This window comes from Silurus meridionalis, chromosome 9 (genome assembly GCF_014805685.1).
Source record: "Silurus meridionalis isolate SWU-2019-XX chromosome 9, ASM1480568v1, whole genome shotgun sequence".
Lineage (NCBI taxonomy): Eukaryota > Metazoa > Chordata > Actinopteri > Siluriformes > Siluridae > Silurus > Silurus meridionalis.
In genome coordinates, this window is record NC_060892.1 from 21,143,080 (window position 1) to 21,154,625 (window position 11,546).

Genomic DNA, 11,546 nt, shown 5'->3' on the forward strand with positions numbered 1-11,546 from the left:
AAAACACAGTTAAGGGTTAAAGTTAATGTCCAAACAGAACTCATTTTATTTTTCCACATTAAAGCTGCAATAACTTGTGTTTTACAAATAAATTATATTATATCTTGTAATAAATACACACACCGGCATTGTATTCTATTAATAAAATGTATGATCATTATTTTGGTGTTAAAACTGTCTGAGATTAATGAACACCAGTGCATATAATACGAATGTTGTACAAACTGGTTGTACAATTGAAACAAAAAAAAAGAAAAAAAGAAGTGATTCATGCACACGGAATACAGTTTCATAAAAGAGCTGAATAAACTGACCTGAGATTAAGTCACAGCGATGGCGAAGCTTGTGCTGCAAAAATGACTTGATAAACTGCAAGGAGAGCCTTATTGTTGTTTTTAGCTCAGAAACATCCTTTTCTCTATTCTTTAAATAATATTTTATTATAAGTCACAAATCACTAGCCTGGGCGCCCAGGAAAAAGCGTTTTTGCTATAGCGTCCAGGGGAACTTTTGCAAAACAAAGGTTTTCACTTAGCGATTTTTAAATGTTTAAAAAAAAAAAAAAAAAAAGCATTCGACAACGTGCGACACATCGTAATGATCTAACTCGTCCCGTACAAGCTCGTTCTGACTCCCACATCCAGCTTCCAGTTTATTATTAACCAGTACTTTTGTAAATTAGTCAAAAACGGAACTTCAATTACAGCCATTCTGAACCTGCAAGTGAAATTTTCAGCATCAGTGCCTTTTTTGCAATACTTTTTAATTATACAAGTACATAAATCTACCATCCTGTATAAAATATTACACTGTTTAAGGAAGCACCAATTGTAAAAATAAAAAAAACACTGATACTGAGAGCACAGAGCAAACAATAATAATAATAAAACGGCTACTGCATTAATCGTTTCATCTCTGCTAGCTGCTATAAGGTTATAAAACCAATTCTGTATAGAATACATGACTTATCCAATTATTAATATAACTTACAAAACGTAAAAAGCAATGTATTGTATTACAAAATGTAAAGCAGATCACCTTTACAGGAAATACTTGCAGTAAGCCAGAGAGTGTAGTCTTGTCATTTAAATATATGTCAAGAGTAATCATGTAAACATCAGTCTGTGTGTGATTTCAGTCGAAAGGATCTTCTGCTTGGGATCACCAGATGTCTGATGTTTATAAAAAATCCTACAAGAAAACAAAAATTATTAAAAATGTACCCCATAACATTTAGAAGGAACGAATTGACTAGTCAACTTAATCACAAACCCGATTCCAAAAAAGTTGCAACACTGAACAAATTGTGAATAAAAACAAAATGCATTGATGTGGAAGTTTCAAATTTCAATATTTTATTCAGAATACAACATAGATGACATATCAAATGTTTAAACTGAGAAAATGTATAATTTTAAGGGGAAAAATAAGTTGATTTTAAATTTCATGCAAGGTCTTCCCTAAAAGAGACGACGTCTGGATGGGATCATATGTTGTTCTAGAACTTGGATATACCTTTCAGCATTGATGTTGCCTTTCCAGATGTGTAAGCTGCCCATACCACATGCAGTCATGCAACCATACCATCAGAGATGCAGGCTTCTAAACTGAACGCTGATAACAACTTGGGTTGTCCTTATCCTCTTTAGTCCGGATGACATGGCGTCCCAGTTTTCCAAAAAGAACTTCACATTTTTATTCATCTGACCACAAAACAGTTTTTCCCTTTGCCACAATCCATTTTAAATGAGCCTTGGCCCAGAGAAAACACCTGCGCTTCTGGATCATGTTTAGATATGGCTTCTTTTTTGACCTATAGAGTTTTAGCCGGCAACAGCAAATGGCACGGTGGATTGTGTTCACCGACAATGTATTCTGGAAGTATTCCTGAGCCCATGTTGTGATTTCCATTACAGTAGCATTCCTGTATGTGATGCAGTGCCGTCTAAGGGCCCGAAGATCCAGTATGGTTTTCCGGGCTTGACCTTGCGCACAGAGATTGTTCCAGAGTCTCTGAATCTTTGGATGATATTATGCACTGTAGATGATGATAACTTCCAACTCTTTGCAATTTTTCTCTGAGAAACTCCTTTCTGATATTGCTCCACTATTTTTTTAAATCGGTGATTCTCTGCCCATCTTGACTTCTGAGAGACACTGCCACTCTGAGAGGTTTTTTTTATACCCAATCATGTTGCCAGTTGACCTAATAAGTTGCAAATTGGTCCTCCAGCTGTTCCTTATATGTACATTTAACTTTTCTGGCCTCTTATTGCTACCTGTCCCAACTTTTTTGGAATGTGTAGCTCTCATGAAAACCAAAATGAGCCAATATTTGTCATGACATTTCAAAGTTTCACACTTTCAACATTTGATATTTTATCTATATTCTATTGTGAATAAAATATAAGTTTGAGATTTGTAAATTATTGCATTCCTTTTTTATTCACAATTTGTACAGTGTCCCAACTTTTTTGGAATCGGGTTTGTAAATAAACATTAAATAAAATTGTGTTACACTAGTCAAGAATATTACTGGTCTCACCAAAAAACATGAGTAGGAGGTAGAGTCGAAGCGAGAAGGAGAAGCTGATAGAGAACCCCACTGCCTCGGGGAGTGGAACACTAAAGAGTCTGCTCTGATCGAAGAGAGGAAGAGACTGGAGCACAGCGACAGCTGGAACAGAATCGCTCTTAGTCAATAAGCACTAAGTCAGGTTTATAGCTACTGCAGTGAACGCAAGCCTTGTTTTTAAATGTTCCCCAACCTGCCCTGTCCCCTTGGCTTCGCCCCTGAGACTCTTATGCAGGCTGAAAAAATGTACAGACAAACCAGACAACTCCAGAACCATATACAAATAGTAGCATAATATGGTATAAAATAAATAAATAAATAAGTAAAGAATTGTGCAAACATATTGGTTTCTTTTGCAAAGCACCAATGAGTATTAAAACCTTCCCTGGGTTTCTCTTTAACAAACACTTTAGTAAAAAACAAATGGGATTGATTTCTGAAGATAAAACATTATTATGCAGAATTTACAGCATTCCATACTGCTGCATCGCATTTCAGAGAAATTGCGTTAATATAAAAGCACAGGTTTTGCTGCATTTGATAAGTGGAACACTAAACATTTCACACAAAAAAAGCTAAACTGTCAATACTCTGACTTTGCTTTTTTTTTTTTTTATGAACTAAACACTGATTTTGGTCTAAACGCAATTCACTTTATGTCCCTTTCATATTAAAATGCAATCAGTGTCCAATCACAGCCCAAAACTGTTCTAGGGGGGCATGGCTGCAATCAGAGATCAGAGTCTAGACAGTCTTCCTCACCTTCTGTCAGAGTGGTGAGGGGATACAGCAGTGCATGGCGAAGACAAATCAGCATCCTGAACTTGGCATCGAGCTTCAGAACCGGAAACGCAAGCCTATTGTGCGCCCACAAACACACACACACACACACACACACACACACACACACACACACACACACACACATACAAAATATATAGATATTATAAAATAAAAAACTCCCGAGAGAAATTGTTGTGAAAGTCAACAAGAAAGGATGAATAACGGAAAGCTTAATGAATAAATGGCAAGCCGTGTTACAGACACTGTCTTTCGTTAAAGCCTGTGTAAAGTTCATTTGTTTCAATGTAGGCACCCTCAGCTTATAGACATGTGTGGCGTATTTATGTTCAAAATAAAAAAACAGTTTAATTCAGTGTGTGCAGCTTATATTTAGGTGCACTTGGTAGTCCGGAAATTATGGTACAGTGGAACCCGGTTATGTCGATGTCCTAGGGGGTCGCCAAAAAGCATCGAGATAACCGATGATCGAGATAAACGAAAATCTAAATGGCGGCAATATATTAACGTGCTTAAAATTTCTTTATGTACATGATGTGCGTTAATAAATGAGAATGTGCATGCACGTGTTTTTGAAGGGGTTTTTTACACAACTGCATTGCCGCGATTTGTTTGATGAAGGCATGCTATAAAAATACATACAGTACATGTTTATCTGTCAGGAATCCACCTGCCATGCCCCCTTCGGCCCCCTTCAGCGTGTCAGGTGCTTTCTCGGCCACTTTCTCCGAAGCTCCGCTTCAATCGCGCACATTTGGTGCTCGTTTATCATCATCACCAGCTCCTATTTAAACTTCCACACTCTCACTGTCCGTTATTGTTGGTATATGTTGGTTCACGGCGGTCGTTGTTATCGCTCATGCGTTTCCCGGTACGTGCCTTCCCACCGGCACTCTCTCAACGGCTGCGCCAAAGCCGCGCCGCGCCCCTACTAACACTACATACTCGACATAACCGCTAAAAAATGCTTAGAAAAAGCGAGAATTTGGCGGTTCCACTTCAAAAACGTCGTCTTAATAGGGTTAACGAGGTAACCGAGGGCGAGATAACCGGGTTCCACTGTACGTCCAAAATGAATATAAAAGACACTTAAAATAAACAGCATGTGGTGTCAATGATTAAATGATTACATTTTAATTTGTATACACGCTTTTAGCAATGGACATTGTCTCAAAGCAGATTTACACAGATAATGTGATTCACCTCTAGAGGCCGCTCTCCTACGGTATAATGTAACCCGGAAAAACTATCAGTATGGATTTTTGCTTATAGTCCCAGCAATTAACAATCAGTGCCAATTAATTGGGAAAAAAATTAGGAATCGGTCGACCTCTGCTGAACACCTACAAACCTTAATACAGATCTAATGACTCACCTGAAGACTTCGGAGATGCTCCACAGGTAAAAAACCCAGAAGACCACACTGCGCTCCTGCATCTCTGGCAGACTGCCAAAAACCACAAACAGGATGACATTCCTCCCCATCACCTTCACGCACCACACCAGAGGAACAATCAGAAATATCGCATGAGGCAACGTGGATTGTGATTTCTACATGAGTTTGACAAATGTAAAAGTCTGAAGACTGAACAGTGAATGAGAAGAGTTTATTGATTCAAAGACACAGAATAAAAGGCTTTAAAATGTCATGCATGAGAAAGAAAATCAGGCATGGTATATGTGCATGATGTGGAACAGCTGGAGAGACTTGCCTGTATCATGGCGGGGAAGACGGGAGTCCTAACAAGACCAACTGCGGCGTTAATCACCTCCAGTACGGCCAACATCTGACAGCCGTAGAGCACAGGAGCACAGGTGCTAAACGCATTGTACAAAGCAGCTGGAGATCAAATAAATATGTCAGAAATACAGTTCCAGATACAGTGTACAACTACTGTGTCTCTTTTACTCAAGCTCCTGCTTTGTGTACTTCGTCCGCCACTGGTTATAGAATAGAATAGAATAGCGTTTATTTGTCACATATACATTACACAGCACAGTGAAATTTTGTTCTTCGCATATCCCAGCTTGCTTAGAAGCTGGGGTCAGAGCGCAGGGTCAGCCATGATACGGCACCCCTGGAGCATAGAGGGTTAAGGGCCTTGCTCAAGGGCCCAAGAGTGGCAGCTTGGCGATACTGGGGCTTGAACCCCCGACCTTCCGATCAGTAACCCAGCGCCTTAACCGCTGGAGCTACCACTCCCCCAATAATTATAATAAGCATATTATAAATCTTTCTGAACTCCGTTACAGTATTCAGTCCAACTCATTTACTTAATTGATGATGTAAGATGATCATTACAGGTGAAGCCTAACCTTGGCCATACAGTATCAGATTGGCTGTCAGGAGGCTGAAGGTCCAGGAGAAGCCCAGGAACTCAAGCAAGCTGTATATGAACAAGTAGTGTCTTCTCAGAGCGCCCAGCACTGCAGTTAAATCCAACACAAATCCAGACAACTTTTTTTAATAAAACGTCTATCGCTATTACAATGTTCCATGTCTGAGATTTGTCTTACCGCTGCACTGCTTCTGACGTTTGGCAGCTGCCATGCTCTCTGTGGCCTCCTAGAACAGACCATGAACACAAGAAACCTTTGAATTTTTCTCCACAAAAGATCACATTTAGTTTATGTCCCACTAGAAGGTACAACATTTTTTTTACTGTACGCTTTGTAGGAGCTCTTTCGTTGTCAAGCGTTCAGTTGATGACCAAGGAAGCTCCGATTTCCCATAATGTAGACCTCAGGTTTACCCACAGCCATTGGTTTAAATGTGTGTGTAAAGCAGAAAGTAGCACTGCTGCCTCAAGATCACACTTTATCCAGGTGTACAGATTCTGACATCTGTATAAAGGCTTTTCATTTCTTTTTTCCGTAAAATATCAGGCAAAGAAAGAAAGAAAGAAAGAAAGAAAGAAAGAAAGAAAGAAAGAAAGAAAGAGGCTGGTGAAGGAATGTTTATCTCAGCTCAATGTATATAACAACAGGAAGTATCTTGTTTCTTGGACATTCCAGATCATTAATTATTAACTATTAGCCATTAAAATGTACAGCATACACATCATTAATAAATAAAACAAAATATTGGCAGTATACGCTGAAATACACACTCCACACTTTCCTATTTTAAAATTAGTCACTTTCAGGAGGGGGTAGAGGAGAACAAGCTGTATATTGATGCTGTACTGTAATAGTATCTTATTGATGTTCTGCAACGTTATATGAAACTATAAACACGGACATCATTCAAAATGTTTTACTGTAAAGTCACATTAGTATAATAAGAGGATAGGATCATCACAAAGTAGAAAAAACTTTAGTATTCAATGGACAAATAAAATGTATTCAGAGCTGCTTGTGATTATGGGAGTGTTGAGCCTTAATGAGGTCTTTAATAGAGGTTCCAAATGTAACTAGTAACTGTCATTGGCAATTTAAATATAATGTACATCTACTGAATCAAAGTAAAACTCACTTCTACCCTTGATACTTAGTAAAACTAGAAAGCAGCCAAAAATATTACTTAAGTACATTATTGAGGTACATTTACTTAAATTCTTTACACCACTGAATAAGAGGAATAAAAAATCTATTTAGGGCGTGCTGGTACTGCGAAATATGCACAACCCTGTGTATTTGTATTTCATCGGAAACACACAGTGTTTGTGTTTTTCCGCTCACCACTCGTCGTTTATAATCAACCTGCATGCTGACAGTTTTCATGATGTATCATTATATTGATTCCAAGTTTGAAGCACAAACACTTTGTAAATCATTGTATATTATTTAACATTTTGGGTTCTGTGAATGAGGTTTAGGATTATACACTGAAAATGAGGAACATGTTTGCCTAAAATACCAGATTATTATTTGTGAAATTCATTGACTGTCTTTGGCATTTTTAAAAAGCCATGTGACTGTAAAGAGGTAAAGCCACCCAAGATCATGAGGGATGGATGGATGGATGGATGGATGGAGGTGGCTCAGCAGTATCTAGAACCCAGCCTGCCTTAATAAACCTCAAAAGGAATTTACCTGCTGAAGATCCATTTCAGACTTTGTTTGGGAGATCAGTTGGATCCACTGCAAGATGCTGAGATGCTACATCCTTTAACCACACACACACACACACACACACACACACACACACACACACACACACACAAACAGGTTTGATCTAATCGGTCCTGAAACCCTACATTATCTTAAACATACACAATTTTTCCTATTTTGATCATCTTACCTGCTACACACTCTGATCCCTGATCCACTTCCGGAACACAGTCCACAGAATACGAGGACCCTTTACTGCGATTTGGAGCGATTTGTGTGTGTGTGTGTGTGTGTGTGTGTGTGTGTGTGGGCGGAGACATTACTGCAGTGCCGGAAGTCAAGCCTCTTGTTTATCCTCATGTATTATTCACAATAGTTTATTATCATATGTTGTTATTACTATATGTCCATTGTTTTTTGATGTTTTTTTTCCACACAAAATTCCTCAGGGTTCTAATTTTTCCCCTCACTGCAGTAAAAACCCTACTTATTATAATTATATAAAGGGGTTTGTATAAGTTTAGTGCCTATAGGTTTATCGCTAATGAGCAAGCTGTGGCAAGGAAAAACTTCCTGAGATGGCATGAGGAAGAAACCTCGAGAGAAACCAGACTCATCTGGGTGGCACAGAGTATCTGTTCATTACAGCTCCATCATTGTTGAGGTGTACTGTTCAGTGATAGGCCATTAAATGCAGAACTGTTAATGCAAACTGTGGCCCTAAGCCACAGTAGAAGACTGTTGATATTAGTCCAAATCCATCCTCATCATTTTTGAGTTGCTCAGTAACTTTATGGAGCAACAAACCTGAGTGAGCATTCAAAAATCCCAGTTGACCAAAACACTAGACCCATGATCCCTCCAGATCTGCTCCATTGCCTAAAAAAACTTATTGACAAAAGGCTTGACTTCACAAATGTAAACATGTTCCATTACTGTGGGGTTTCTAAGAGAATGCTCTGTGCCCTGCTTCAGTCTTCATTATTTGAAGTGCCAATCTGTTCACAAAGTTTATCTAAAGGAGCTGACTTCTTTAGATGCCTCACTATTTCAGGTTTGTAGACGCTTGATCATCACATCAACCATATGTCCTTGTTGAACATCCCACGCCAGACTTATTCCAGTTTTGCAGTTATTATACCACCGTTGGTGAGCTCGGACACTGACGTTGGATGAGGAGGCCTGGAGTTGCTGTTGTTTCAATTCATCTAAAAGTTGTACAGTTGGGTTGAGGTCAGGGCTCTGTGCAGGACACTGAAGTTCTTGGGCTTTTTTTGTGTGTGTGCAAAGTAGCAGAAATACCTTGCAAATTCTTCTGGAATACAAGTTAGTTCATAAAATAAAAACACTGTCCTTGTTAATAATCAATCAATCAATCAACAGACCACATGTTTTAGAAAATCACTACGACTCGGGACACTCAATATATAAATATATATACTGAATTAACAGATTTAACAAAAATATTAATTCATACACAGCTTAAAACAGTTTAAATATATAACAATAATAACAAGATTCACATTTTGTAATGAGATTTATTTAAATAGGACAATTTTCATTTGTAAGAATGGTTATAACACATGAAAGCCACTGAAGACGAACACTCCTCCGACCAGAGGAAGTATTCCTTTTTTCTCTTTAATTTGATGTTCACGCTTTGGTGAAAAGATCTCTCCCAGCACAGCCAACCACTGGAGTCCATTAGGCTTCTCACAATGGCGCAATGAAGGAAACACAAAGTACTATGTACACTCCAGTCAACAGTTTAGAAAGTCGTGAGTGAGACCATGACAGTTAGTCCGAGCTGTCAACTATCTTACAGAGTAGATCATAGATCGAGGGGAGTGTCGCAGTGTCTGATGACTTGCTGACCGATACCAGGCATTCAAAACCGGCAGGAATTAAAAAGGACTTGTGAAACCGACCAGCAAAATTTCCAAAGTAAAACGAGCCATTTTGCAGTAGGCATGTGCCAATATTAATCTCTCAAATAACAATTGATCTCAGTGCCTTGAATAAGTATAAGCGCACCCTTCGTACACATTTCGTAGTGTTGAAACCTTGAAATCATTGGCATTTGATATGAATGAACACAGTGTATAATATTCACTTGGGCAAGAAATTCAATGCAGTTTGCAAAAATGAATTACAAATAAAAAAATGAATGTATAATTAGTAATTGTAAATGTACCATGAACACTGTGGGGTCTTGCCAGAGCAGGTCTGTTAGAGTTAAGATCGATAACCACACACAGGTCAGAGCTATTCAACTAATGCCGTGGTTTCTGATGGTTTCACGAGTACTGTAAAGGTCTTAGGGTGAATACTTATGCAATCCCTACATCAGTATTAGTGTTTTTAAGTGTAATCGCATGACCTAGATCTCCGAAATCAAGTCTATTTCATTACACTATTAAACGCAAACACGTTCAAATGGGGTGCGAATACTTATGCAACGCACTGTAAAAGTCACGGTGCCGTGACCGACACAATAAACGATACTGTGCATGTTGAACATCGTGCAATATTTTAGAACCGATCCCTCACACTAAACTGAGGGGACGGAGCAGTTTTGTACGTTCGCCTTGTTAATATTCTTATGTAACAGACAGTTTGGTTTTAGTGCACAAGTTTACTTTCAAACTGTGCAGTGTTGAATCTCGGCTAGCAGCGTCACCATGTGATCCACTTCAACACTCAGAAAGGTGTGCGCTGAAGTTTAAAGCTCTAGTGAAGCTTCTATGGTGTCTATGGAGTGTAGAACCACTCTGCTATCATTAAACAGCACGTAGTGTATCCATTAAGCACAGCTCAACCAGGAATCTATTAAAAGAACCAATATGTAGCAGACTGATTTGTACATGCTCTCACTACACTTTTCAGTTTTAAAGGAGAGATCGCAGCTTTATCTTTCAATCTGCCCAAAATACGCCATCGTAAAGAGCTACAAGGGGCAGGCTTCATCTCAGAAGCGGTCCAAACTGGCTGATTAATGTAAGTGAGGACACTGTTCACAATATGTGTATGTTTTTTGGCACATGCCTACATGCAGGTCAGTGAATAAACAAGATCAGACATGTCCCTCTGCAGCCTTCATCCACTGGACCATTTTCAGTTTCCAATCGGCTAACATAAGGGGAATGTTTTGGCCCAAAAAAAAATAAAAAAAATAATATATTTATAAATAAATAAAAACAGCCCAAAGTGCACATTTCCTCCATCTAACCCTAAAGTATTTACTCAGCTACAGCATGTTAAAATGTCCAACATGCTTTAATAGTTTTGCATTTAAGCTACATGATTAATGTAACACGTAATGGATCTCCAGACAAATGTGCAAATGCAAGCCCAAATCTCTACATACTTATTAAAGAATCGTTAAACCCAAATCACCACAAATCCTGGTGATGACACGGCTAACTGAAGGGGGGCTCTCCTCCAGCCAATCACATGTGACCGAAAAGCTCAGGTATGTAGAGGAGGGCAGAGAGCGGGCCCTCAGTAGGTCGAAAAAAAGATGCGGTTTTGTGCTTCTGTTCGTCATTTTGTAAAAAAAAATGTAAAATAAAATAAATAAATCTTTACAAAATTTTTATCATTACATCATTTAGTGGTAGGCAGGAACAATCCAAAACCTAGTTGTTTTGTTTCCTATTAGTCTTTATGGCAAAACAGAACACGGGTGACGGAACTGAATAAATGGCTGCCGTTTGGTGAAGCTGTTCCAAGGTCTTTATGCATGTAGCTGAGATGCAAAACTACAGAAACAAAAGAGACAAGTGTGAGCTGATCAACTACATCAAACATCAACAAGAATGAAAGTGCATACTGGGTATGACTCCCCCACCCCCACCCAAAGAAAGAAAAGAAAACATTCCTTTGCTTTTAAGGCTACTTTTACGCTGCTGCTGTCTTTATGATAATGTGTTTTCTATCCTCTAGCATTCAAGTCTTAAATTTAAAAACAGAAACCTTATATGTCCGAAACTGAAGAGATGCCCCTTCCTCCCACACACACACACACACACACACACACACACACACACACACACACACACACAGGGTCTACACACCTTGCGAATATCTGTAAAGAATAAATACTTGTGGGAAAAAA

The 11,546-nt window shown here is 38.7% G+C and overlaps 1 protein-coding gene across 2 annotated transcripts; it reads right to left on the reverse strand.

The window, feature by feature from the left end:
* Positions 1 to 22: 22 nt before the first annotated feature.
* Positions 23 to 7,743, reverse strand: LOC124391044 (very-long-chain (3R)-3-hydroxyacyl-CoA dehydratase-like). 2 transcript variants are annotated; one of them, XR_006926897.1, is made up of 10 exons: positions 7,620 to 7,743; positions 7,412 to 7,484; positions 5,894 to 5,942; positions 5,693 to 5,803; positions 5,089 to 5,216; positions 4,752 to 4,864; positions 3,338 to 3,432; positions 2,546 to 2,677; positions 1,039 to 1,191; positions 23 to 717 (listed from the first exon to the last, which is right to left on the reverse strand). XR_006926897.1 is itself a non-coding variant. In XM_046857326.1 (9 exons), exons 2-9 carry the CDS (start codon positions 7,424 to 7,426, stop codon positions 1,118 to 1,120), a joined length of 717 nt encoding a protein of 238 aa, XP_046713282.1. In that variant the 5' UTR covers positions 7,427 to 7,484; positions 7,620 to 7,743; the 3' UTR covers positions 23 to 1,117. The 2 variants fall into 2 exon arrangements, 1 of the variants encoding a protein (XP_046713282.1); XM_046857326.1 differs by having other exon boundaries at positions 23 to 1,191.
* Positions 7,744 to 11,546: the final 3,803 nt, after the last annotated feature.